This window comes from Podospora pseudopauciseta, chromosome 4, assembly GCF_035222475.1.
Source record: "Podospora pseudopauciseta strain CBS 411.78 chromosome 4, whole genome shotgun sequence".
Lineage (NCBI taxonomy): Eukaryota > Fungi > Ascomycota > Sordariomycetes > Sordariales > Podosporaceae > Podospora > Podospora pseudopauciseta.
Genome location: NC_085894.1, coordinates 969,713 through 997,210, shown reverse-complemented (window position 1 = coordinate 997,210; position 27,498 = coordinate 969,713). Strand labels below are relative to the sequence as shown.

The following is a 27,498-nucleotide window of genomic DNA, read 5'->3' as shown; positions in this document are numbered from 1 at the left end:
ATAGCTATGGTCTCAGGCGCTCGACAGGTTCTGAGGAGGCCTGGTCCAGTAGACCCAACCACGCATAAATGGGTTTTGGAGAGCTTCATACCCAGGTATTTCGACGGTTTTGAGCTCCTTGAAGCCGATATTCTTAAAGGACAGCCTGTCTATGGGAGTCCCTGCCACTCCTATTCCAGTACCATCTTCCGTCCCCAAAGCAAGAAACCAGGTGGTGATGCTGGTTGCGTGTCCTCTGCCAATAGGCTGGCTGGGTGGGTGGCGGTCATTTTAATCACCTCTCGTCCTTTAAACGCACTGTAGGAACACATTTTAGCTCGCGGCGGCTTATATAACACTACCGAAATGGATCGCAACGTACGCGAGCTCTTCGGGATGAAAATCGTGTCGTCAAATATCTTAGCCCCCACTGGGTCTTTGTCGCGCGTCAAAACCGGATCGTCAGTGTTTGGTGGACCGTCCCTATTGGAGGCAAAAGATCACATCGTCAGTGATGCTGTTTGCAGCCACGATGAACCAACAGAGTGAGGTAGAGACTTTACCGTTGGGTTGGAACTGCCCATGACGCAGGGAGCCTGGCAGTAGGGGCAAGGTTGCAACTGATACAACGGCCTTCCCCTTGTTGAGAGAGTCTCGCGGAATTTGCTCCTCAAACGGAGGATATACCCCAGCCAACGCTTCATGCACGTGTTTGCTTTCAGATTGGTCAAGATTGTCTTGTACGACTAGGACTATGGAGTCAGGGTCGAGGATGGCATTGCGAAAGGAATTGCGGTAGCTTGAGAGGGTGTCTGTGGGATACTTGCCGTGATGAGATCTCTCATAAGTGAACCATGAGGAATAGAAGAAGGATGAGGCTGCGATCATGCCAATTTGGGGGATGTCTTTAAGGCGGGCAAGGCGAAGGGCGGAGGAGCTGGAAACATTGAGTTGGAGGTTGACCATTGCTTGTGTTTTAATTGTTAGTGTTTGGCGTTGAACTGTCCCCCATGGCTAACGAGCTTGGGGCCCGTGGACCCCGCGTGTTGCCAACGCAGAAGTTCAGGAACTTCAGATGAAGAGCCAGTGTTTGCAACTCGGGCACAAATGCTCCGGGCGTGGTCGCTTCTCACTGTAGTGGGTCGTTCACTACCTACGTACAAGCTCTGTCCCTGCTGATCTTCGGTAGTGACATCACCGCCCGTGGCTCCACAAAACTCCACCAAAGCTCTGTTGTTAACCTCACCTCATCAGCCTCCAATGCCAAGTCTTCCCTTTCGCACCCAAATCGATTTCTCCCACCGAGCAAAAACTGCGAAAATGCTTAGAATACCGAAAAGAATCCCTGCCCTACCACGGGTCTCAAAGTCGTCGGCCATTGAAATATATCTCCCTCATTCGACGCAAACACGCTCCATCCAACAGCAACACCACCAACCCAACCAGCAGCCCTCATCACAGCCATCCACAGAAACACCGCCGCCCAGCCCCCAAGAAGATGCCACCCCACCAAAAAAGAAGAAAACCCTCAAAGAACTAGACGAAGAGCTCCGCCTGAAAATGGAAGGCCTCTCAGGCGAAGGAGGCGAATCAGGCGTCGAGTACGAAGACGGGAAGCCAGTCGCGATGAAGAGAGGCGTGAGGGACAACATGTTTCGCTACATCTAACCCTCCTATCATGTATCTAGCTAAATACCAAGACCAAGCTCCCCAATAATAACACCCGCCGCCTTCTCCCCCACCGCCATGGCCATGTTATTCGTATTCGCAGCTACATTCCCAGGCAGGACGCTCAAATCGGCGATCTTGAGGCCTGTGGTGCCGTACACATTCAGGTTTTCGTCCACTACCGACCCGATTTTGCATGTGCCGAGGGAGTGCCAGGTCGTGCTGACATTTTGACGGATATGCTGCTCGATTATGGCGTCATCTTGGGGGGTGTAGGAGATGTTGTTGACCTTGCCGTTGAGGGGTTGGTTGAGGTGGACTGCGCTGGCTTTGGAGGAGGGAGGGAAAGGGGGGTGGCAGGGGGTGACTTCACCGCGGTAGAGGGGCAATCGTCGGGCGATTTCACGTTGGGTTTTGTACAACCAGATGTGCATTTTGATGTCAAGATTGTTTTTGTCGGTCAAGAAGCCGGTTTTGAAGTCTGGTGGGGAGGTCAGTTCGGGGCTGGTGATGTGGATGTGGCCGCGGGAGTAAGGGTGGACGGTGAAGCAGCTGATGGAGAAGTACTGTTTATCCGGGCCGAATGCGGAAACGAGGTCGGGGTTGTTGGGGAAAACGGCTACGGGGGCGATCATGCCGAGGGGCTTGTCGGGGGTGTTGGCGAAGTCGTTGTTCCAGGCGGCTTCAAAGGCCGGTCCTAGGTCGGTGATGTCTTTGTCGGCAAGAGGGCGGAGCTTGCAGGTTACATCCATAGTGTTCCACCCCAGGGTTGGGTCATTATTTTGGATCAGGGTGGCTGGATCTACGCGACCAAGGGCGACAGAATCGGCTGTCTCCGATGGGGATAAAGAGGAGTGGTAAGGGTACACGCAGAGTTGGTGGTCTTCGTATTCTGCGCCAACTCCGGGTAGGGGGACAACTACTTCAACTTTGGCGCGGGAGAGAACTTCGGGGGAGCCAATGCCAGATCGCTCGAGAATGGGCGGTGTGCCCAGGGCGCCGGAGGAAATGACTATCGTTTTGCGGGCTTTGACCGTTTGGGTGGGTGAATGAGTGTCGTGGTAAAGCGGGTTGCGGGTGAACTCTACAGCCCTGACGCGCTTGTTGTCGTCAAAGAGGACACGGATGACGCTTGTTTCGAGGAGGACATGGAGGTTGGGATTGGTGCTGGATTGGAGGCGGGGGTGGAGGTAGCGGTTCGCGGTATCTTGACGCGCACCGTCGGGAGATACATAGCGGAGGGCGGGTTGGGCTCCTGTGTTCCCGATTAACAGGTCGATGGGAGTTTAGCTGCAAACTGGCACAGAACATACCAATTCCATTCGAGGAGTCCAGGTTCTGGAGATCATCACTTGTGGGCCATCCCGTTTCTTCGACTACAGAAAGGAACTCATTTTGGAACCTGGTAGATGTGAAAGTGCCAGTAGAAACATTAATGGGACCATCATGACCATGCGTTCCATTGTGGTCCACTCCGTGATAAGTCTCCAGCTTTAAGTGTGTCAGTGAATCCAGTCTCTCAAAGCATCCCTTGGTTAATACTGACCTTCTTTAGATACGGCAACATCTCATCAGCAGACCAACCCGGCACACCCCACCCGTCGAAGTCGGACCTCTGAGCCCGAGTGTACATCATCAGGTTGATCGACGACCCGCCCCCGAGAACACCACCAGCAGGGACAATGATCTCTCGACCATCCAGCTGCTCCTCCGGCGCTGTTTGGTAAAAAATGCTTGCCTTGCTGCCTGGCACAATGTTTTGCATGAAGAACAGCGGATATGCGATTGTGGGCAGGTCATTATTGCTGCCGCGCTCAATCACCAGGATGGAAAGGTTGGGATCAGCATCTGTTAGTCTTGCGGCGACAATACAACCGGCCGTGCCACCTGCCCGCTAAGTTAGGCCTCTCGTTCACTGCTTGTCATTAATTAGAACGGTGAGAGTCTCACCTCCGGCGATGATAATGTCGACCTCGGTGAGGGATTCCGGTAGCTCTTTGTAGAGGCCCATGGTGATGTCCAACTGAGTCTCAGTGCAGAAACGGTCAAAAGCGGTAGTGAAATGCGTGACTCTGACACCTTTATGGGCGGCATTCAACCAGTAAAAGGTTGCACATGTTTACAACCTCAAACTCGGACTTATAGTCGCAACACAATTTGGAGGCATGCGAGCCACATCTTGCTTACTGGCTGGAGGGACTGTCATGCAACAGTTGATAGGTTGCATACCGACGCAGAGAATGAGCCGAGACTCGAACTTTGCATGTTGCTTGGGTTGTTGGTGGTATCAATGAGGGATCTGGCAACAGCCAAGTAAACCCTGCAGTGCCCAGAACTCCCCATGGACCTCGTGAGCATGTAGTAAGCACTGTTGCAGGTAGTAAGCTGCATCGGATGAATCCCTATTCCCATTCATCGATGGGTCCTTGTTACAAGAAGATGCAGGTTGAGAGTCAAGCAAAGTCTCTGCAAGAAATAGGGATGTCATTGCTCATGCATGGCTGGTACTCTATCTAGCCAGCTCCCTCAAAATTACCACCCAGTCCGATCCAGTAAACAAATATAATTCCACATTGAAGTTGTCCACCCTTGTGATGACATCAAGAAAGGGATTGAGAGCGCTTAGATGATGCAGCAGTCGCAGGGCAATGGGCAGGGAATGATGAAGCAGAAACGACCAGGGCAGCAGCCACCGCGATCACCACCTCTCAGACCGACCTCTGAGTCTTCGTGTGGCTTCTGGGTATCTGATTTGCCTGTCAGTTGATACAGTCCAATTCTGGGGGTGAAATGACCGAAACATACCCATCGGTTGAAATGTTGCCGGCTGGCTCGTCTGTAAGTTGCTATCCAGGTGCGCATTCTCTGGGCGCTGGACAGCAGCAGCATCCATGATCATGGGCGATTGAGTGGTGGGGCCTTGAGGAGACATGGTGATGCTGGTGAGTGTGTGGGGGTTGCGATGAACTGTGGAGAGAACCGTTGGAGATGTCGGATTAAGCTTTCTTGTGTTTCTTGGCTTGAGATGGGAGAAGGTTGAGTGTGCGGGAAGTGAGGAGAGATCTAGAATATTTGCTCGAGAGAAATGGAGACGAATGACGGAATAAATCCGAGGCGGGCACAGCAAGTCTCAGCAGGTTCCAGGTTGCGGCGGCGGCGGCGAGAGTGTTGCGTTGGCTGAGAGGTGGGTGGTTGGTGCGAAGATTTCATTACGTCACTGGACCAGTCGCACGGTGTCACCTTATCGCACATGAACTAGACGATATGAGCCCTAACCACTTGTATAACTGACCACCTCTTTTCCCCAATGCTGTCTGTCAGCGCCTTTTCCTCGCTTTCATGACTTGCTCTCTTTTTCGTCTTTTCGTGCCTCGCACACCCCAATCATGTTGATTGAGCCATTCGCTCCGAGTTATCCATCGACATTGAATCAGTATATCCGCCCCTAACAAGAGCACCTTAGACGTTCTGCTTGCAGTTCTATTGGCCGGCGGCCTTGATGCACCCTATCTTTAGTTCAGTCAGGTTTCAACATGCTTGAGAAAAATGAAGCTTGCCGTCGAACGAAATTGAATAGCATTCTTTCCGTCACTGCAGCAATCTACCTGCCTCAAGTCATCTTGGGTGCTAGTTGAACTACACTATCTACAGCAGTTTTGCGCACAGTGTCTTCCCAACCTCTGCTATTAAATGGGCCTGCTCTTTCCGCTGAAGTACTCTTTCTAAATACGCCGCAGACCTTTACAAACTTGGTGTCAGGTGTCATGCCAATTCCATAAATGACCTTTAGCATGATTTCATGCTTCAATAACAAGCTGTAATCCTGTTGAATCCTTTCCTTTTCCGGCCCTGGTTTGGCCAGGACCAAATGAACCTTCACGCAGCACAACATCAGAGCTGCTAATCCTGCACCTAGCGCCGTGGCGACTGATGATCCAGACGGTTTCCTGAAAGACAGACTGGCTCTTTCGCTTCCAGGCACGCTGACTCTTTCTCCTGGTAAAGTGAATGTTATCCGATCTAAACTCCCGACTGATGCAACGGCATTTCCCCAGACTGATGCTGCACCGATGGTAAAGATTCTTCCGGGGCGGCCTTGGAAGAGTATGTGACGTTCTGCTTTGCTCCACGGTCACTGGCAGAGTAAAACATGGGGATACCTCTCTGTGCCGCATCGGCGATTGTCAGTCCCAGGTTCTGGTCTCCTTCTGTTCCCGTAGGTTCGATAGTCCATGGCATGGAATTGATGTTCACCTCCTTGCGCACCGCAGCCCTGATGGCTTTTACGGCACTTCTTGCTGCTATCAGTCGAAGGTTTGGGTCCTCTAGGTGGTGGTAGTCTTCCAGCCGCAAGACGTATATTTCAGCGCTTGGACACATGTAGTAGATGTGTCTAGCCATGGCGGTCCCGTGGCCCACGCTGGAGACATAATGCGGATGGATCAGGTTGCGCTCTTTGTCTCGAGTAGAAAAGCTGTGTCCTCCGATGAAGGTGCGCTTGGGGAGATCTTTGTAGTCGACGCCGTCGTCTATAAGGGCAATTTTGATGCTAGCGCCCACAATCTGCCGCAGAGTGTTTGAGCCCCCAGCGTCGATTTCCCCATCAAAGTTTTTTCTCGGCTAGGTAGAGGAGGTGGTGGAACTCATTCATGCACTTGATCCATTCATCTTTGGTTTGTTGCTTGCCAACATTCCGCGGGGTACGCGGGTAGGCTAATAATTCTGTGTGGTTTCGGTACGGAGGACCTTGACTCCGGGGCAGAGTTCCTTCATGCGCACGACAAAAGTCCATAACATAGGTGTCAGTTCGGGCTTCTGATTCTGATCTCCGCCAGGTATTAGTTCCGCTTCCACTCTGTCTCAGAGAGCTCAGTAATCGCAAACAACGTACCTCTCCAATGGAAAGGAACACCTGCTTTAGCTTGCTCAACTTCCTGAGTCCGCCTGGCTTAGCCCAGCCTCTCAAGACGGCATTGTTGCCGTTCTAGTAAAGTTGAACCTCGCGCACATTCGGCGCAACATTCCAGATAACCTCGGAGAATGTATCTGTTTTTTTCCAATCCCAGATTTGGATCCCAAAGCCTTTAAGTGATCTCTCAATTGCTTCATCAGTGTGTGGTCAGGTATGTGAGGCTTCTGAGTTGTCGGATACGGTCGGCTCATCGTCCACCATGACGACAAGGATGGATTTGACTCCCTTGTCACGAAGGCAGTCAGACACAAAGAGGAGATCATTTCTCCCAATAGCACTGCCACGAGGCTCCCGACTAACAGCAGCTTTCCGATGGATGAGCGGGACTTTTGGAATCCCAACATATTGGAGCACATCACTGAACTTGAGCTTTCCTAGGAAGATCTTGAACTCCTCTTCGGAAACTGTAGAGTTGTCGTAGCCGGAAAGATCAAAAGAAAGCTCCACGTCTTTGATGTGTCAGTGGATGTGAATAGGAACGGGGGGATAAGCATACGGTACTCCAATGAGTCGAGGGCTTCATACCTGGTGGTGTGTCTAGTCCGTAGAGAATGTCCATGCACTTGTCGTATAGCCTAGAACGGACATAGTGTAATTGGAGAAACCGCTCGATTTCCTTGGCAGTCTCCTCATCGGGTCTTGGTCTCAGATTTGGATCTGACTTTTTCTCAGTGCAGTCTATGGGTTTCGACTCAGGCCTCAAGTGAGCCCCTGGCGCTGGCGCTGGCGAGAGGTCTCGCCCTTGGCCAGATGTGTAAGGAGTCATTGTCGCGGACTTTGCGGATCACGATTCCCGTACTTTGTCAGATCAAGCTTCAGGTTGGGTGTAAATGAATGCTGTCCGCTGATGCTATTCGGAATAATGATCGGCAGCTCAGCTGTTGCCTTGTCCTTGAGATTCATGCCAAGTTTCTGTTGATCGAAGAACCTGCTTTTCTTGTCCTTGTCAATGGAGGTGTCAAGACTGCTAGCCTTCGTTCAATGTGCTTCATTTTTTTTGCCGCTTTGTCGAAGGGCTTTTGTTTTGTGAAGATATAATAAAAATAAAACGATCGGCCGTCATTATTGAAGTCTCAATCTTGGATGGGATCGGAGGCAGCCAGGCCCTTGGAGGTGATAAGTTCCACAACAGCTAGTTGCCCTTCTCGACACCTCCTGTATTCAACGGCGTGGTGGACGTGGTATTGCCCTTCACATCCTTGGCCGTCAATGTCTCCGATTTAGCCAACTTGATGAGTTCGGGTAGGACTTTCGAACTTTTGTCAATTGCCACATGGATACTGTCAAGGCCCGAGTTAGTCTGGCCTCATGATAACGATGCCTGTATATCTTCAATGCTTGCCAGTTTTTCCTTCTCTTGATTGTCGGCCATGCTGAGCACAGAATCGCCTTTTTCATGATTGCTGTAAAGGCATATCCACCTTACCAGGTCTTCTTTTTTCTCCTCAATTGCACGAAGGAGGGGCGTGTAGCGATACCTGTTTGGTCAAACATGAGGCCGTTCTTATGTTTGACCAAAAACTCTATCATATCCTCCGGTTTTGTGTCTTTTCCCGGAAGCTTGCGTTTCATTGCCTTTACTAAGAGGTGAAGTGCATTCTCCTTGTCAATCGTATTCGGCACCTGTGCCAGGCGGTCCCAGTCGGCTCTAAAATTGTGAGTGGTTTTGTTGCCCCTTAAACATTGTCAAGAATCTTGTTCACGAGTTCCTCAACTGACTCTTTCTTATCATCGTCCGAGTCATCCTTCTCTCCCTCACCAGTATCGCTGTCACGAGTCTCATCTTCTGGCGGATACTTCATGGTGTCCTGGTGATATCTGAGGGGAAGGATTTCGATAGACCAATGGAACCGATATATTGGATGGGTGTTCTGTCAAAAATGAGCATGGCTGAACATGCGCCAAAAAAGAAGATCTGTGACGATGAAGACGTCCATCACATACAGCCAATCAAGTCGTGGGGATCAGAGCCTCGCCGGAATATCAAGGCCCGATTGTCGCAGTGTGTTGTGTAACACCGCTTCCAAACCAGGCCCTTTGCCTTGAACAGTTTCACTGGCTGGAAATTTGCGAAGACTGGAGTTGGTGGGGGCGTAATCTTGGATCTCGACAAACTCTTTGAGATCCAATTCACCCAGGTTCTCAGTGTCATAGCCCAACCTCCGGAGTTTGTTGGTAGGTTTCATTTCGGGGTTGAACCACACCGGGTCGTCAGGAGGTGTTGTCCCGATCAACCGACGACCCAGTTTTGACTTCCAGTCGGTCTCCGACTTTATAGTAACGTTGCACTCAAAGTGCAGATTGTCCTCGCGAACAAGGAGCCTCGCGCAGCGAAGGTGACTTGGAACCCCAAACTTTAGTGTCGGATTTTCGCTGAGCCTCCAACTTCACGATCATAGCCTGATTTGTCGCATAATGTGCCCCCTACCACACGGGCATCGTCACGGATCGTTTTTGATACTGTTTTCTCCATCCCTCTGGTCCCACCAGTGTTGGCAATACTGACTGGGCCGGTGTCTATTTTCCCCTCTATTCGGTAGGTGACTGCCTCTTCTTATTTTGATGATTGACGGCGGTCGAGGAGGGACGGCCGAATAGTTTCTCGTCTCAGCCCCTGTTTGACTGCCTTGAACCACATGCTCAGCCTGACAGCAAGCAACAAAGCTCTTTTCGTGTTACTGGACACGTTGTTCAACCGTTTTCCAGACCAATATTTCTTGAAGGCTCTGTTGACCTGGAATCTTTACGCCGCTCGGCCTCTCACAATCGCAGAGCTCTCAACTGCAATGCAATTGGATTCGGATAATCTTTCTTCGGGCTTCGAAGTGTAGAGGAAGCAAGACGAAGCCTCGAAACAAATCTTGCTGGAATCTTCGAAATCGACCACAACGAGGTGAAACTGGCCCATCCACGACTAAGAGATGTTCTGATGACCATTGGCGGTGACGATTCGGGCTACCTCTGGGACAAAGCCCGGAAGTCTGCGCATCAAAAAATTGCTACAGCCTGTCTCGACCACCTATGTCTCCCAAAAGTGCAGGAATTCCTGGCACCAAAAGCGGGCCAAGCAAGAGAACTAGAGTGATATCTCCCTACGGATGGCAACATGTGCTCATATGCTCTACGAGCGTGGGTTCATCATCTGGCGCAGGTTTCCAGTTTGCGGACCTGACAGTCGGTCCTCAAGAGGGTTGTTGGCAGAGAGATTGGTAATACTTTGACCAGAGGCTATTGGGCTTATTCCAATCCCGTGAATAAATCGTTCAGCCACCGAAAGCACTTCTTACTATATTTGCTAGTCATAGGACGATTGATGTACTGGGGCCTTCAGAGCAGAATGGTGCAGTCCCCGGGTTGCTGGAAGGAGCACATAAAGGCCATCGTCATGTGGTAAGAGATATACTGCACACGTTCGACCTTTCTAGCGACGTGCTGATCAACACCATGTCTGCCGCTGGAGCCTCTGGGAACGAGACATTGCTGATTGAGATCGTGGACCACATACTTGCGAGGTATCCCACAGATTGCGGTAGCCTCTGGCCAGCAGACGTGATGCGCAGGGCATCCTGGCTTGGTCTAGATCGCTTTCTGGACAAGATGCTCACCCTTGGCTGTCCGGTGGAAACTGAAGCACAGGTGATGACCGAACCGAGGCCCATTTCGTTGCTGTACCAGGCTGTCTGGAACTCGCAAAAGAAAGCCGCAAGGGTTCCATTGCAACATGGTGCCAATATCAACTACAAGACCATCCAGGACAATACAGCAATGCACCTTGCTGCACGCAATGGAGACGCCGACATGACAAAAATGCTTATCGAAACAGCAAAGCCTAACCTCCAGGGTTCCAGCACTAAGGTTAGCACCCCTTTACACCAAGCTTGCACCTGGGGACACCACAAAGTTGCCGAGCTGCTTCTGCATGCTGGAGCTGATCCAAACATGGGTCACCAGAAAGGGGAATGGTCTCCACTAGCATCGGCAACCTATGAGGGGCATCAAAGATGCGTAGAGCTATTGCTTCAGAATGGAGCCGATCCTAATTCCTCGAGTCCAAAGGGATCCGCACTTTTCTGCGCTGCAGCCTGGAGTCACACAAATCTTTGTCAAATACTACTTGAAGCTGGGGTAAAGCTAAACAATCCAGATGATGAGACCCCAATATCATCATAAAAATTGTATGCTCTTTCACCAACGAAACAACTCTTCTCGACACCATGAGGCTACTTGTTGGAAAGTGCGCCAATGCCGATTCACAGATATCCTCTTCAGGGATGACCGCTTTGATGTGTGCCGCCTATAACACCAGCGGCCCACAGGCAGAAATCGTTGATACACTCTTGTCTCGCAACGCCAACGTCCAGCATGTGGATAAGAATGGAGATCCTGCCCTTTATCATTTTGTTACAGCAAAAGGTTCCAACCCTCGTGCTCTCAAACTTCTACTTCAACATGGCGCAAATACCAACTACTTAGATCTTGATCAAAAGAACAGGATCTTGCACAATGCTGTTCAAACCAACCCCCTGAATTTGCCCGCATCCTTCTGGGAAATGGCGCAGACCCAAACCTGCGAGAAAAGGCTCCGTTCACGCCTCTAATGTTGGCTTGCGGCTAATCGACATGATACTAATTTGGACTTGCTGCTGGAACATGGTGCATCAGTCAACCAAGCAGTGGAGCTTGCAGATGGGCATTTTAAAGGCTGGACAGCGATAGCTTTTGCTGTCAAAATCGGAACAGCTCATGGAGTTAGATCTCTGGCGGAACACGGAGCCAACCTCGGCTGGACGGGCCCCTCAGGCGACTTGTCAACGCTGGTGCTGACATTGACCTGATTAATGACCAGATCATGGCTACGCCTTTTGGGCGAGCGGTTGAGGCGGGAGACATCAAAAAGGCAACGTATCTCCTCAAGCGGGGAGCGCAGGTCGATAAAGGCTCATGCCTATTATGGTTCACCTCTGATAGCGGCCTGCCGTCCCACATCTCACTTTGATATGGTGAAACTTCTCGTGGAACACAAGACCAATGTCAATCAAGCGTCTGATGTCCTGTAAGGTGTGCCTCTATCGGCAGCGTGTCTTGGGTATGAGTCTGATGACCCAGGCTATAATTCTGGAATGAGTGACAAAATTTTGCACTACCTCCTTGAGCACGGTGCTGACGTAAACGCACCAGGAGGTTTATTTGGGTACACCATCATTGCCGCCGCATAAAACGCACCGAGTCGTATTATAGACCTCCTCCTGCAGAATGGAGCTAAACCTGACGTGAGAAATAGCATGGGTCGCTCACCGATACATATGGCCGCAGGCCGTGGAGGTATTGGAAATATTCAAGCGCTTCTTCGAGCCGGGGCTGACATCAAGACTACGGACGGTCGTGATCGAACGGTACTACATTAGGCAGCAGCATCAGGCCTTGCATCGGTTGTAGAAATGCTCCTTTCTGGAGGCCGGATCGACGTCGACGTCACTGATCTGGACGGTTGGACTCCTCTTTGCTGGGCAGCCCGCGGTACAGAATCCTGGCTGGACGATATGAGCCTAGGGGAACCTGGAGATCAGCTCAAGGTGATCAGCCTACTTCTGAAGCATGGTGCAAACCAATCCGTCATTGTGTTTGTTGGCGATCAAAAATGGACACCCATAAAGATCGCTAGATTCTCTCGGGTTGTGCAAAGCGACGTTATTCAGGTCTTGTGCAGTAGTCTCCAGGAAGATCTCGGTCCAATACTCGAAGGGGAGGAACATGCCAGTGAAAGGGGGTTCGAAAGAGAAAGCGTGTGCGACTGTTGCCTGTGCGGAAGTTACCTGAGCTACTGCCTTGGCACCTCACATACATTTTACTACTCCTTACTCCTTCATGGTTTATATGATTTATTCTAACATGATGTTCATACTATTGACAATCCACGGGTACGGATACAATTACAAAACAGGTGTGGAGTTTGGCTTTTGTTGCAAAAGCTACCCAAATAGGCACCTCATACATGCACAGGAACACGAGTTTGAAAAGGTAGGGCCTGAGTATGAAGTAAAGGAGGATGCTTGAAGCGGTCAGCAGGTATCAGACAGGATCACACCTGAGACTAGTGACGATGAATCAGAAGATGAGTACGGCGGACTTAAAGGGCTTAGGGCTTAGCCAGTAAATAGCTGCATAAAATGCCTGGTACCACTCCAAAGAGTCATGCCACGAATCTTTCCTCCCCAAATCATCACAAAGCAATGATTTCAGTTAAAAAAAAGAGCAAGTCTCCCAGAAGGGAGAGAGAAGGTTCCAAAAAATATCAACGACTTGGCTATGATACACTACACCACCAACAGCTTCAGTCACCCATCCAAGATCCACCCAACTGCCCCCCACACTCGCATACACGATCCAAGATGCATATCCAAGTATGTGAAAGACCACCAGGTTTCTCGCCTCTTACCAAGGCACTCAGAGAGGTCAAGGCTCAAGTGATGGGGACCAAGAATCATGAGAAGAAAAAGAAAAGAGAGGGAAGTTTCTGACAGGAGAATTTTAGTTTATACTTGGATCAGGGCGCTCAGTGCACGCTCACCGAATTCAGAGAGAGTGTGTTTTGTCTGTGCTTTTGTCACGCAGTAACTCGATGACATCGCCCAGACCCGCGTGATGTTGGCATTGAGACATCTGAGTGGTTGATGAGTGAAGGCGCGGGTCTCTGAAGCCAGGCAACGAGGAAGGCAATGACTGTGGCCCAGCCGAGGAGGATGCCAGGGCAATACTGGAGAACATTCTGGAAGGGGCCACACGCGATGAAGAGAGTGCAAGTGAACTTTCACCTCACCATCGGTCTACGGATGTTGACCCGGGGTAGTTTTGAGTAAAGAGCACTTCAAGGATTTATTTGGTATTTGAAACGAAGAGGGGGTCGATATCTTGTGTGCGGATGTGTGCGGGTGCGTAATTCAATGGGGCTTCATACCAAGAGTCTTAGTTCCACCATTGGCTTTGAGGATGCGGCCCGAAAGGAAGTCTAACCAGAGTCTCTGCCATCTCAAAGCAGCAAAATAACCGGCCAGGGCAGATTCTCCAGACATTCAACAAGCTCCGCATCGGGCCAGCAGACCTTTTTCTCAAGACATCAAAATCGACCCAATTTTCCCAGATGTTTGGTTCTCTCCGACGCCAGTGGCTATGTTTGGTCCCAAACTCAATTCCATCCTCCGAAACTCGACCCCGTTTTGATCCGGGGATGATGTCAACAACACAGCAAGAACAACATTTCCAGCAGTCCTCCCTCGCGTGGACCCAGTTAACCGGAGTCCGCATCGATTGCAGCTTCACCTGACTGGATATCCAGGCAAGATCCTCGAATGGTCCCACTGAGTCTGTCTCAACTCTAACGGAACACTTCGCAGGTCCGAAAACATCCTCAAACCGCAGATAAGAACCCCGTCCTCCGCCCAAAAAATTCTGCCGTGATCTCTAGACCATTCCTCTCGTTTACCAAGCTAGACGAAGCTGTTCCCAGGGTGCTCACCCCCCTCTCTTGTCCTCGGCTGTTTTCACTCCTTTATATCAGCACAAGGAGCCCACGCATCAATCATGCATCTCCTCCTCCTGCTCCTCTCAGGAGCATGCTACTCCACCATTGTCGCCGCCGCGGCCGCCCCCGCGGCGACGGTATCCCCCCTCCCCGCCTTCAATAAACAAGACCTGAACGGGCCCGAGATCTGGGGCTCGTACAATGAAATCGAAGACTGCGAGATGCACCAAGCCATCGAGTGCCTCCACGACCAAATCTGCGCCCGCCGCAACGTGCCCATCTACGGTAAGATCCGCTGCACCATCGGCAGCTCGGTCGCCTACCTCTGCAACTACCGCAAGAAGGGCGACAAGTTCGAAGACGAAATCGAAGCCATCGTCCGCGAGGGCAACCGCAAGAAGGAGGGCGGCGAGCTCATCTGTGACCATCGCGAGATGTACGAGGCCTGGAGGCAAATACGCATTGCCAAGGGGTCCCACACGGGCTGGTGGTATGACGGCAAGGGAAAGAAGACGTACGGGTTTGACAGGCGGTGCAAGGACGGGGAGTGCGACAACGGGTGGATGACGGGGAGCGAGTGGGAGCAGTGCACGAATATCAAGAAGAGCAATAACGACTGGCTGTTTGACTATGAGGCGCCCGAGTACCTCAATTACACGGGGAGGTTTGAGCAGCACTTGCCTGATCCGGCGAATGATTTCGAGCCGGTGTACTTCAACCCTTGGTATGAGGGGAAGAGGCCAAAATGACGATTCACATTCTTTGTGAACAAGTTTGGAGAGCTGCTCAAGAATACTTTTCTGGACGCGGTGGAGCGGGCGTGGGGGCTCAAGGCGCTCAAGAGGAAGAGGGCGAGGGAGAAGATGGAGAAGGAGCTGTTTGAGCAGTTCAAGGGGGAGAGGGAACTGTTTGAGCAGTGGAAGGAGGAGAGGGCGAAGAAGGAGAGGGAAGGCGGGAGCTGAATGAATGGGGAAAAAAAAGGTGAAGCTGAGGAAAGGGGTATGTGTATTTAGTTGTAGTTGGTGATTGTACAAATATTTGATGATTGATCTACTTATGACCATTGTCATCGGATGACTGAATATACATATCCAACATATCTGATTCAGGGGACGTTTAATCAACATCGCATGACATTGCATTTAATGCAAGCACGAGGTTATAGGTCGGCATGGCCAATCAGCGGACGTAGCCATGATAAGCTGTGTGGCCTAATCTTATCAATCTTGCCCATCTTATCATCGCCAGCGCCAAGCCACCCATTGTTGATCAACAGAAGTGAACCCTGTTCAGCCACGCCGGCTGCGGCAGCATTCCTCTGGTCGTCTAGCCCGGAATCTCGATTGAGCGGTCTCTTTGTGCAACGATATCTTTACCTCGTTGTGCTTGTTCGACTCTTGTTGAGGGAGAACAGAAGCCCAAAGCTTCGTCCCCGGCAGTTGTCCAGGCCAAGGCAGCTGCCAAGACATCTGGCCACCTGGTGGGACAATCATAATGTCATCACTTTTTCCCTTCAACTCTGCCACTTCTGGGCCACTTTCAACCACGGCGGCAACCACAGATCGATGCAAATGTGGCTCCATCCCGCTCTCCCCATTCCCCTTCTCCGTGAGAGGACGCCCCGATCGGGGCTGCCCCTGCACAGGGTAGCACCCCGCCGGAACAGAAAATTGGATGACGACTTCGACAGACCATCCATATTTTCGACCACCTGCAGATCGTGCGTCATGACCTCAAATGTCTTTGAAGGACAGCCTCTCCTTTCCAGGAAATCTCCGCCGGATTGGGCGGGGGCACCGGGATGGGAGGATCAAGTCGATGATGGGACGGTTAGAAATCTCTGAGCAGGGCACACACACCGACGGCCTGATTTCCGGCTCAAGGCTCCGACAGCTCGGGCCGCCTGGAGGTTATAAGATCAGATTCACCCTCCTGACCACTGTGTTGCTCCACGCTGTGATACATCAGACACTGCTCACACAATCTGGCAAGCCGTCAGTCGCAAACATGGTCGCCTACAAGCTCTCCGTGGGCACTGCCCTGCTCTCTCTAACTGTCCGGTCTTTGGCAGTTCCTATCGTCTCCGAACCAACCACCACTTTTACCTCAACACCCGCCTTCACTCCTCCCGTCAGACCACACAGCAATGTTACGGATCACGGCCCATACACCGGGCCACCACCCACCACTACTGGAGCCAAGACCACCGATGTTCTTGCCCCCTCCATCCCAGCTTTGCCCCCTGGACCCAACGCGTTTGACTATCCAAGTGACGGAGAGCTACACGCTCCGCTCCCAGCACCATATACGCCTTCCGGCGGTGTGGGAACGAACGGATCCGCCCCTGTGTATCGCGTGCTCTCCGACTTTGACTACGAGTCCATTGCCCTGGCACTCTACCAAGAATGGATCGAGCTCGATCTCTTTCACTGGGGGCTTGCGACCTTTTCTGAAGAGGAGTTCGAGGAGGCTGGTCTGAAGGCTGAGGATCGCTACCTTCTCCAGTTCATGGCTGAGCAAGAAGTCGGCCATGCCACTCTTCTCAGCAACATGCTCGGCCCCTCTGCTCCAGTCCAGTGCAGCTACAACTACCCAGTCACCAATGTCCGCGAGTACATTGACTTTTCCCAGAAGCTGACCCGGTACGGCGAAGCTGGCGTCTACGGCTTCCTCAACCACCTCAATGCTCATGATGTTGGACAGATGCTCCTCCAGAGCATCACCACCGAGGCCCGTCAGCAGATGATCTTCCGCCAGTTCGAGGGCTTGTTCCCCATGCCCGAGTGGTTCGAGGTCGGCATCCCCCAGTCCTGGGCCTGGACCTTGCTGGCGCCTTACATCTCATCCTGCCCCGCCAACCAGACCCGCCTGGTCTGGCAGAACTTCCCTGCCCTTCACATCCTCAACCAGCCCAACCCCGCTCGCATCAATGGCTCCAACGCCTGGAATGAGACCACTGGCGGCTACACCAACACCCTCAGCACTGCTGATATTGAGGACGACGAGGACTGCATCAACAGCACTGAGGAGGGCGTGAACTGCTCCCCTGGCATCACCAACAACCGCACCAACCCTCTCTCCTACCCAGGCCGTCAGGTCTTCCTCCAGTGGGACGAGCCTGGTTTCCCTGTCGGCCCCAACAACAGCTACATCACCAGCACGAGTGCCAACCCGCCTGTCTTTGCCGCTTGGGTCAGTCAGCTCAACGTCACTTACACTCCCCTGGAGGAGATCCAGAACAACACCGCCTGGACTGTGCAGCCCAACATGGAGACGTTTGCTGGTGATCCGGCTGTCAACGGTACCATCTTTTTGGTCTTGACAGACTTGGATCTTTATGTTACTCCTTACAACCTTACCCAGCTGAACCCTCATGTGTATGCTGTGGGTATGTACCAGTCTGGTTAAGATCTTGAAGCACGGTGAATGTGTCGACAGTGTGGATGGACACTGCTGCCAGGCAGTGTTGCAATTATTGTTTTTGTTCCTATATACCTCTTCTGCTTAGTAATTGATTATTTCAACATATTCTCCATGGTCCGCTTCATTGCTTTTGCAAAGTTGGGAGACCGAGTCTTGTTCAGCATGATCAGGGACGGGTGATTGTGTACCTAGGTACTTTTAGTAAAGGTAGACCGTTCAATGGGTAAGCCTCATACTGTGTCCCGTAGCATTGGCCCCTAGATACGAACCGCTAACGTCATCCTGAACATGGCTCTTCTTTACGCCGGTGCGACGACCGGATGATCACTCCATCGCGGAGTCATGACAACGGAGGTATTGTTGGATGGACACAGCGAGTGAGATGGACACCTCTTCTCCTCCTCTGCACCCCCGAAATGCTTCGAGTAATGAAGTGGCTTATAAGGTCTAGAACTCTCTACCAAAGCTTTCTCTTATGAAGCATATGCTAAGACGATCTTGTCACTTCCCGCCGACTCTCATCTTGCGGTACGGCTGTATCCGGCCATCGTCAACATCCTTGAAGATGTCTACCGTCTTGGTTTGTGACTTTAAACATCTGGCACGCGGTGATGTCGCGCTGGTCGGTGGGAAAATCTCGTCCTTGGGCGAGATGATCAGCCGTCTCGCAAGCCAGGGCATTCCCGTGCCGCCTGGGTTTGCGACCACCTCTCACGCCTACTGGCAGTACGTTGACGGCAACGGGATCCGAGAGAAAATTGGTAGTTTGTTGGCGGAATGGCAGGCAGGGCGCGAGACCCTTGCCGAGACGGGCCGGGCAGTCCGTCGATTGTTCATCCGCGGCGAGTGGCCGGCTGATGCGGCGGCCGCCATCACCACCGCCTACAAGAAGCTCTCGGCCGAGGCTCGGATTGATAACCTGCCTGTTGCCGTCCGGTCCAGCGCGACGGCTGAGGATCTTCCTGACGCTAGCTTTGCCGGCCAGCTGGAGTCGTACTTGAACATTACTGGCGAAGACCGGCTTCTGGACGCCTGTCGCCGATGCTATGCCTCGCTGTTTACCGACCGAGCCATTAGCTACCGCCAGACCAAGGGATTTGACCACACCAGCATTGCCCTCTCAGTCGGTGTACAGCAAATGGTCCGCTCGGATGCCGGTGGTTCTGGCGTCATGTTTTCCATTGACACGGAGAGCGGGTTCGACAAAGTCGTGCTCATCAACGCCGCCTGGGGTCTTGGGGAGAACATTGTGCAAGGAACCGTAAACCCGGACGAGTATCAAGTCTTCAAGCCGCTTCTGAACGACACCGGTCTGGTCCCCATCATCCACAAGAAGCTAGGCGGCAAGGCGACCAAGATGGTCCTTGGACGGAGTCGCCACCAGCCCACTCGCAATGTTCCCACCTCCAAAGCCGAGCGCGCGGCGTTTGTTCTTACCGACGACGAGATTCTCGCGTTGGCACGCTTGGCTTGCACCATTGAGAAGCACTACGGCTGTGGGATGGACATGGAATGGGCCAAGGATGGCATCACAGGCGAGCTGTTCATCGTCCAGGCCCGACCCGAGACGGTGCACTCCCGTCAGGACCCTGCCGTCCTCAAAACGTACAGTGTCAAAAAGAAGGGGCGTGCTCTAGCCACGGGTCTGTCGATCGGTGATGCCGCGGTGGCAGGCCACCTCTGTCTCATCGAAGACGCCAAAGACATCGACAGGTTCATCGACGGCTCCATCCTGGTGACGGTGGCAACCGATCCAGACTGGGTGCCCATCATGAAGCGCGCGGCAGCCATCATCACCGACCACGGCGGCCGCACCTCCCACGCCGCCATCGTCAGCCGCGAGCTTGGTGTCCCAGCCGTGGTGGGCACAGGCGACGCCACCTACGTGCTGCACACCGACCAGGAAGTCACCGTCTCGTGCGCCGAAGGCGACGTCGGTTTTGTCTACGAGGGCGTTTCCGACATCACCACCACAACAGTCGACCTCACCGACCTCCCGCCCGTCCGGACAAACATCATGCTCAACCTTGCCAACCCCTCCGCGGCATACCGCTGGTGGCGCCTTCCCGCCGACGGCATCGGCCTGGCAAGGATGGAGTTTGTCGTCTCCAACGCCATCCAGGTCCACCCCATGGCGCTGGTACATTTTGACAGGCTCAAGGACGAGAAGGTCCAAGACCAAATCGTCAAGCTGACGGTTGGGTACCCCCACAAACCGGATTACTTTGTCGACAAGCTCGCCCACGGCCTGGCGGCCCTCTGCGCGACCTTTTTCCCCAGACCGACCATCATCCGCCTCAGCGATTTCAAGACAAACGAGTACGCGGGCCTGATCGGCGGCGCTGAGTTTGAGCCTTTGGAAGAAAACCCCATGCTTGGCTTCCGCGGCGCGTCGAGGTACTACTCCCCGCGTTACCGCGACGGTTTCGCGCTCGAGTGTCGGGCCATCAAGCAGCTGCGCGAGGTGATGGGATTCACCAACGCGGTGGTGATGGTGCCATTCTGCCGGACGGTGGATGAGGCGAAGAAGGTGCTGGATGTCATGGCGGAGAATGGGCTGCGGCGCGGGGAGGGAGGGCTGAAGGTTTATGTCATGTGCGAGATACCGTCGAATGTTATCTTGGCCGAGAGGTTTACGGAGCATTTTGACGGGTTTTCCATCGGGTCGAATGACTTGACGCAGTTGACTTTGGGGGTGGATAGGGACTCGGGGTTGTTGGCTGATTTGTTTGATGAGCAGGATGAGGCGGTCAAGTGGATGATTGCGAGGGTGATCCGGGTGGCGAGGGAGAGGGGGTCAAAGGTGGGCATTTGTGGGCAGGCGCCGAGTGATCACCCAGAGTTTGCGAGGTTTTTGGTCGAGGCTGGGATTGATTCCATTTCGGTGATTCCTGACAGCTTTCTTGCTGTCAAGAGGCATGTAGTTGATAGTGAAAAGCCCTGAGAATTCCTTGCGTAGGTATGTATGTGAAACATTGTATATACAGCTCATCTCCTTACTTCTTATCCGTAAGCTCTATCGTGCTCTTCAGCCGGTGCGCAGACCTAGCAATGGCGGCATTCTCGTCACTCCCCAGCGGCATCTCAATCGTCTTCATGATCCCCTTCCTCCCGAGAACCACCGGCAGGCTGAAACAGCAATCGAATTCCGGCTGGAAATGGCTAACGGGCCTTACCTCCCTCTTGTCGAAGAGGATCGAAGCGCAGATACTCGCCACAACAGACCCAGTCCCAAACGGCGTGGCCCCCTTGGCCGTGAAGATGGCCTCGGCTCTCTCTTTACACTCTTTTGCAAGCTCCTGATGTCCAAACGTGTCGGGCGAGAGCACCTTGTCGAGGGGGATGCCGTTGATGGTCGCCGACGACCAAGCAACCACCTGACCGTTGCCATGAACGCCCAAAACAAACAACTGGATCGAGCTGGCGGCCACCCCGGCCTTTTCCGCCAGCAAACCCCGGATCCGGACCGACTCGAGGAACGTCCCGGAGCCAAAGACCTGGAACTTGGGTAGCCCGGCAAGCTCTTGAGCAATCGAGGTGAGGAGATCGACCGGGTTGGAGACGACGAGGACGATGGCGTCTGAACGGAAGGGCGTCATGGCCTTGACCACGTTGCGGATCACCGAGGCGTTGCGGTGCATATGCTGGATGCTGGTTTCGCCTATGATTTGTTTAACAAAGGAGCACAAACCGTTTTTTGGTTTGGAATGTTTCCTTACCAAACCCATATCTCGACCCTGCAGTGATAATTACAATGTCGCACTGCCCTGCCTCGTGGTGCGTAGCTGCACGGACACGCATGCCGGCGCCGGTGGCGTAGGCGACGTCGGAGAGGTCGCGGACCTGGGCGTCTCTAAGGTCTACCTTAACATCGACTAGGAGGAGCTCTCGCGCGACGGAGCCGAGGATGAGCGCGTAGGCGACCGCGCCGCCGACCTGGCCGGCGCCGACGATGGCGATCCGGGTGGACGGGCTGGTGGTTTCGGGGGGCATTGCTAACAAGCAGGTAGGTAGTCATCCAACTCGCAAGATGTTGGGTGGACGAGATGTTTCTCTGGGGGTTGTTTTGGGCACTTCCACTGGTTGGTGATGACACCGGCGGGTGACCTCACCATGACCTCTGACAGGGACTGAGGATGGAAAAGGGGTCTTGTTGCCCACGATCAATCTTTCGTAGGACCGACGTCATGCAGGTAGGTAGTCCGTTTTACCACTGACCAGGACCACAGATTCTCGTCAAGAGCAAAACCGGTGTGATATTTGACCGGAGCTTCCTTCTGTTGAGAGCTAGTTCCAACAACGACGGGAGATTAACCTCTCCACCCCAACCCCAACCTCCTACAAGACCCCCTTCATAAAACCAAAACCAACCCAAAACCTCATCACCCACCATAATCCCCTTCATCACTCCCCCTCCCTACTCGGTAACCAACCCAACCAACCCCACCCTCGGCCCCGTCCCCAACCAACCCCTCCCCATAACCACCCCCCGTCTCCAAAACCCCTCATTCAACCCCTTGACAACCCAATCCCCCGTCCCGACCCCCGTCCCAATAACCCAAGCCCTGTCCTCCCCGTCCCCATGGACATCATACGCCTTCCTTTCCCCCCCCCGCCCGTCCCCCAACATTACAAAACTCTCCAGCACATCTGGTTGGTAGGCCTTGTTTCTTCGTAAAGTATCCGGGTGCGTGGAAGCGTCTGCCATTATGTATATGTCCTCCACATGAGGGAAGTGGAACGGCCAGAGGGGAAGCAGGTCTTCAGGAGTGAGAGTGGGATGGAACGGGATGGCGATCCGGCGGAAGGGGAGGAGGGGGGGGAGGAGGGTGGGTAGGGGGATGTTAGGGGGAAGGGAAGATAGGAGATAAAGGGGAGGTTGGTTAATAGGAGGATTGTGGTTGATGGGGGGAGGTGGAGGGTTGTTTGGGAATTACCAGGGAGTAAAATTGGGAGAGGGGAGAGATTGGGTGATGGTTGGGGGGTCGGTATTCGACTTGGGGAAAGGGTTGAAGGTAGGGAGAGGGAGAGGGTGGGATTGTAGGTGGGGGAGGAGGGCGAGTTCAGGGTGAGGGTTAGGGGGTAGATTTGGGTTGTTTTTTCTCGGGCGTTCATGGTTTGAGTGCTGTTTGGCTGGCTGGTGATGCTGTTTTGGCTTCTTCGTGATGCTGCTTGGATAGGCAATCATTGATTCTTCTGTGGCCTGTGTTGCGGTATCCAGCTGCTGTCACGGTCGACTTGGCGGTGGAAAAAATATTGCAACCATCGTGCTTGACAAAAGTGTAGAGTTTGGGAACTTTGCAGATACAAAGAAGGGGAAGCAGACAAAGAGCCATAGCCTACCTGTTGAACACTCCACTATTTTGAGCTTCTCGAATCACGGAGCTCCGCTAAGAGTTCCGCAATCAGGGCTTTCTTTGTGTTGGGTTGAACTCTGATAATTGCAGTTGCCCCATTATGAGGTATCGACACTGAGTCTTTGATGAGGATAGACATGGCGCCGAATGAACATTGCCCAATCGCGATGGGAGGAACTGCAGATTTGACAGTGCGATCGAAGAGGGTGTTCCTCAAGTAAAACAGCCGAGGTAGACTAGAAACTGCCAAGAGTATGTGATTGACGCTTTTTACAATTAAAAAATTCGTCTGTTGTGAAGATTAGCTTGCGGAACAAGATGATTATCTGCTCGTGCTTGATCACAGTATGTCCACATATTCAAGGGGATCGCATCTCCATGAGGAGAAATGCTCATGAGAAAACAGCAAAGCACCCCATGATACCCTACATCCTGAAGCAACCATACAAAGAGACCGAGTCAATAAACATTCTGGATGTCTCCTGCTGGACGCCTGACTCGTATCACTCGCAGCAGCGTACCAGGGACAATGCTCTCTCACCCAGGCTTCTCACACCTCACCACGTCACAGCAAATCCCATCCTGAAAGAGGTCTCTCATTCACTAGATAATGATAATTCAACCCAACAAATAATAATCCAGTCTCCTTTTAAAGCCCAAAGGTAAATTATATAACCCTCCGATGAATGATATCAAAAACAATACAAAATGCTCCCCAAAACCTCTAGATAACAGCCGGCGAGCTGAGCGTCAACGTCCTCGCGGACCCGCTCAGAGTGGTCCAGTAGATAGGCGGCTCGCTCCCCACAGCATCAACCGTCGTCCCCGACCCGGTAGCACCACCCCTCACGGTCACCGGCACGGGGACGCTGCAACTGTTCCCGTTGGCCGTGACAGTGACAGAGGTGATGGTGTTGCCGTTGGCGGCGTAGTTGTAGCGCAGCTTGGGGGCGCAGTTGCTATTTTGATGATGACAGTCAGCATTTAATCTTAAAACTTGGGGTGACACAGAAACTTACTCCAGAGTCTGGCGATCGACAAACAGCTTGCCAATGTCGTCGTGCTTCTTGGTAACAATCGGCCAGTTGGTCAACCGCGTCATCTCCTGCGCGATCACCTCGACCCAGATCTGCAGGAGAGAGAGGTTGCCGGTGACGGGGCCGACCGTGTACGAGTCCACGTCGCCGGTGCGCATGTTGGCCTGATGGAACATGAAGGGGTCGTGGTGGAGGCCGAGGAGGTAGCGGGTGTTGACGGCGCGGGCGTCGTTGATGAGGTTGGCAAAGGTGCCGCTGCCGCCCGAGGTGTCGATCCACTCCTGCGTGGTGCAAAAGGCCGTGTCGCAATTATAATAGATGGTGGTGGCCCAGCGTGGGATGATGGTCAGGCCGGCGTAGCCGTTGTCGGCGACGTTGGAGATGCGAGGCCAGAACGAGTTGGACGGGTGGCGGAGGGGGGGCCGGGTGTTGTCGCCGACGACGTAGCGGATGCCGTTGTCCCACCAGGCGCGGATGACATCGCCGTTGTGGAGGCCGGTGATAGCAGGAGGAACAAGGCCGGCTTGGGAGACCTTGCTGGCTGTCCAGAGGCCGAGCTGCTGGAGCCAGGCTTTGTTGAACTTGATCTCCTTGTCGGCGTCGGAGTAGGTGGCGTTGTTGAGCTCCAGGTGAGTGAAGGTGTGGGACAGGTGGGCAAAGGTGTTGGGGTTGGTGTTGAACCAGGTGGCGAGGGGATCCAGCTTGGCACAGGTCAAGGACCACGGGTAGGTCGTCCAGCTGCTGGGCCAGACATTGGTTCCGGTGCCGAGGGGCTTCTGGAACTCGAGAGGAGTGTCGGGTGGTGTATCGTACCACACGGGCTCGTTGGGATTGCACGTGGTGGTTCCGCCGGGCTGAGTAATGGCGTTTTCGATGTCACCGTTGCCGTTGTGAGCAATCTCGACAAAGTAGTTGGACCCGGCAGGAAGACGGGAGTTGAGGTTGGTTTGCCAGGTAGCATGCTGGACCATGTCGCTCACGCGAGCACGGAACTCGGTGTTGACTGGGCGGTACAAGCCCGTGGCCAAGTGCATGTCATCCACCTGCGTGCTTAGATAGATCTTGCGCTTTCCGAGGACTGAAGCATGACCGAGTCAGCATTTTCGGGCAGGTATCGACAAGAAAACGAAAGAGCACTTACAGACACCGCGGGTCAACCAGTGGATGTAGGCGTGCTGCAGGAAGTTGGGACCCTGGGCCCAGTCGGTAGCCCACGACATGAACCAGACCATCTGCTTCCGACGTCCATAGTCGTTGATGATGGCAGCAGTCGTGGTGGTGGTGAAGGTGCCATCCGAAGAAGGAGCAAAAGTAGCCACCTGCTTGGCAAGAGTAGAGTTGATGATGGTGGCTGGGTAGTGCCAGAGACCTTGTGTGCTCACACCAGCACCGCTGCTTGCATGGTTAGCAGGGCTGTGCTTCGTGATATCTCAAGGTTGGCAGGCACTCACGTCTTGATGTTGGCCGTGGGGAAATCAGCGGTCGAGCTGATGCTGACGAGCTGCTCGACACCCGTGTTGCAGCACCCAGCATTCGGGACGGCAAGAGTGACACCAAGATCGGTGCTGGGGAACACATCGAGACGCACCATGCGAGCTCCGAAGGTGGTCTGGTAGTTGTAGATGGTCTGCCATTGGGCGGGGGTGACGGCGCTGCCCCAGCCACCGGGAAGGTTATAGGCCAGCTCGCTGAGCACAATGAAGCCACCGTAGTTGCCGGACTCTGCTGAGGAGTTGAGCGGAGGCAGAGTGGCACCGGACTGAGGTACAAGGAGGACCTCGTATGGGATGCCGTAACCTTGGAGGCCAGAGGTGGCCGAGGTGGCGGAAGCGGCATCACGGGCCAGGACCAAGATGGTATTGGAGGTGGAGAGGGCAGCCTTCACACAGGCACCTTGACCTAGCGCCAAGATGCCTCCGAGAACTGCTGCAGCCCTACGGAAGATCATGATGGGGAGAGCGGGAAAGGAGCGAACAAGGAGCGAACGTCTGAAGGGCGACTGACTGGCCCAAACAATGACCGATACCGTGAGGCAAGGCAAACTCCCTGACCTGCCGGGTAACAAGGTGCGACAGGAACGAGTGTCGTTGGTGCTTGATGGTGGTTCCGAACAGGTTGGGTTGGATCTCGAATAAGTACTGGCGGCCAGCTTCGACCGAGACTACGCCCCTCTTTCTCAGCCTCTCGCTCGGATTGTGAGAAGTGAGCAAAGCTAGCGAACGTGGATGATCTGGACGGGCCCCCTTGCCAGCCACAAGCTGCCAGTATTGGATTTGTTACCCTACACAGTACGGCACTGACTGACCAAAAGGAAATGAGGTGTGGTCCTTGGTGGCCCTTGGTGTTCCGGATGGCTTTCGGGGGGCGACGTCGGCGAGGGCACAGACTATTGGATTTCTTCTCTTCCAACTCCAGTGCCTGAAGGCAAAGACATGTGGGATTCGGCTTGCACGGCGTGGACGCGCCGAGAAGAGGCGCTGACGGTGCTACACCACAGCGGACAACAAGATTACCCTATTTGGACGTTCAGGCCGCAATATCAAGACCGAGAACAAGAAAGAAAAGGAGCTAAGGGGAACACGAAGTGCGTGACATGTGGACGTCTGGTGTGGGCCGGACGTTTGAACGTCGACATGGACCCGGGGATCCGACACCGTCGTCGAAGGGTGCCTGCTGGGCCCGGGTGCATGCGAGTGCGATACGTGAGTGGCCGGCCGGTGGAACTTTGCTTTTCCAACTTCCAACGGACGGCAGTCAGCGACAGCCACGCTAGGCCCTATGGACCATGGATGTATGATGTTGGTCATGGGCCGGTGCTGGTGGGTGTCCAGTCGTTCGGAGCCTTGCGTACAGGAATGCGAAGAACCAATATTCCCTCGGAATGGCCCAATGAATGCGTCGGTGACAGCCGCGAATAGAGCCCTAATGCATGGCTGGCCGACTTTGAGCTGGTCTCTTGACTCACCTGAGTTCCCGGCAAGGTAAGACTTCCATGGCTGGAAGACTGGAAGAAGCCGTCGTTGTCGTCATCATCATCATCATCTTGACACTTGTTTGATGACTGAACAAGGGAGACGAAAAAAAACCACGCAAAAAACTGCAGAATTTGCAGAATAAAAGACATGGACCCATTTCAGCTCATGTAAGCCGTCGGCTATCACTCTAGAATCAGGGCACATTCAGGCTCAACAACAGCGCAACAACAGCCGGAAATAGAACCTCGACCCCAAAGAAAAGAAAAGAAAAAGCAAGTGTGGGGAAGAGGGAAAAGAGGGAGGGGACCCTTGACCGTCGAGGTTGCATCGGCCGTCATCTTTGGGCGTCTGGGGGGCGTCTGGAGAGATCGGCGTTATGCATCTATCGTGAAATACCTCGACTTCATGGGTGTTCGGAACGGACCTCTAGCTCTTGTGTTCCCCTGCCAGCCCGCCCCTCCCCTGCCCCTCCTCCCCTGTCAACGTGGAATCTTGGCAGCCATCTTTTCCGCTTCGGTGCCGTCGCAGGGCGGCTGGAGGGGGGGGGGGGGCAGCCACGAATCCTACC

The 27,498-nt window shown here is 53.5% G+C and overlaps 9 protein-coding genes across 9 annotated transcripts; 3 read left to right on the top strand and 6 right to left on the bottom strand.

Annotated features, from left to right (window-relative positions):
- Positions 1-422: 422 nt before the first annotated feature.
- On the bottom strand, positions 423-945 carry QC763_0063120 (uncharacterized protein; the record flags this gene model as incomplete). The annotated part of the gene is made up of 2 exons (XM_062905884.1): positions 423-462; positions 543-945. The coding sequence occupies 2 exons, from the start codon at positions 943-945 to the stop codon at positions 428-430; spliced, it is 438 nt and encodes a 145-aa protein (XP_062765468.1). The 3' UTR covers positions 423-427.
- Positions 946-1,667: 722 nt separating this feature from the next.
- Positions 1,668-3,658, bottom strand: QC763_000340 (uncharacterized protein; the record flags this gene model as incomplete). The annotated part of the gene is made up of 4 exons (XM_062905083.1): positions 1,668-2,902; positions 2,961-3,138; positions 3,194-3,534; positions 3,598-3,658. 4 exons carry the CDS (start codon positions 3,656-3,658, stop codon positions 1,668-1,670), a joined length of 1,815 nt encoding a protein of 604 aa, XP_062765467.1.
- A 611-nt stretch (positions 3,659-4,269) lies between these two features.
- QC763_000335 (uncharacterized protein) lies at positions 4,270-4,842 on the bottom strand (the record flags this gene model as incomplete). The annotated part of the gene is made up of 2 exons (XM_062905081.1): positions 4,453-4,842; positions 4,270-4,394 (listed from the first exon to the last, which is right to left on the bottom strand). Exons 1-2 carry the CDS (start codon positions 4,577-4,579, stop codon positions 4,270-4,272), a joined length of 252 nt encoding a protein of 83 aa, XP_062765466.1. The 5' UTR covers positions 4,580-4,842.
- Positions 4,843-5,340: 498 nt separating this feature from the next.
- QC763_000330 (uncharacterized protein) lies at positions 5,341-7,385 on the bottom strand (the record flags this gene model as incomplete). The annotated part of the gene is made up of 5 exons (XM_062905080.1): positions 5,341-6,468; positions 6,539-6,631; positions 6,656-6,742; positions 6,800-7,068; positions 7,145-7,385. 5 exons carry the CDS (start codon positions 7,383-7,385, stop codon positions 6,361-6,363), a joined length of 798 nt encoding a protein of 265 aa, XP_062765465.1. The 3' UTR covers positions 5,341-6,360.
- Positions 7,386-14,197: 6,812 nt separating this feature from the next.
- Positions 14,198-14,887, top strand: TRP2_2 (anthranilate synthase component 1; the record flags this gene model as incomplete). The annotated part of the gene is made up of 1 exon (XM_062911857.1): positions 14,198-14,887. One exon carries the CDS (start codon positions 14,198-14,200, stop codon positions 14,885-14,887), a length of 690 nt encoding a protein of 229 aa, XP_062765464.1.
- Positions 14,888-15,875: 988 nt separating this feature from the next.
- On the top strand, positions 15,876-17,546 carry QC763_402260 (uncharacterized protein; the record flags this gene model as incomplete). Its single annotated transcript, XM_062911856.1, has 1 exon — positions 15,876-17,546. One exon carries the CDS (start codon positions 15,876-15,878, stop codon positions 17,544-17,546), a length of 1,671 nt encoding a protein of 556 aa, XP_062765463.1.
- A 580-nt stretch (positions 17,547-18,126) lies between these two features.
- QC763_0063060 (uncharacterized protein) lies at positions 18,127-20,505 on the top strand (the record flags this gene model as incomplete). The annotated part of the gene is made up of 1 exon (XM_062905883.1): positions 18,127-20,505. One exon carries the CDS (start codon positions 18,127-18,129, stop codon positions 20,503-20,505), a length of 2,379 nt encoding a protein of 792 aa, XP_062765462.1.
- A 52-nt stretch (positions 20,506-20,557) lies between these two features.
- On the bottom strand, positions 20,558-21,202 carry QC763_0063050 (uncharacterized protein; the record flags this gene model as incomplete). The annotated part of the gene is made up of 1 exon (XM_062905882.1): positions 20,558-21,202. One exon carries the CDS (start codon positions 21,200-21,202, stop codon positions 20,558-20,560), a length of 645 nt encoding a protein of 214 aa, XP_062765461.1.
- A 1,953-nt stretch (positions 21,203-23,155) lies between these two features.
- QC763_402230 (uncharacterized protein) lies at positions 23,156-27,211 on the bottom strand. The gene is made up of 6 exons (XM_062911855.1): positions 26,807-27,211; positions 25,407-26,683; positions 25,097-25,347; positions 23,938-25,033; positions 23,263-23,877; positions 23,156-23,207 (listed from the first exon to the last, which is right to left on the bottom strand). Exons 2-5 carry the CDS (start codon positions 25,901-25,903, stop codon positions 23,643-23,645), a joined length of 2,079 nt encoding a protein of 692 aa, XP_062765460.1. The 5' UTR covers positions 25,904-26,683; positions 26,807-27,211; the 3' UTR covers positions 23,156-23,207; positions 23,263-23,642.
- Positions 27,212-27,498: the final 287 nt, after the last annotated feature.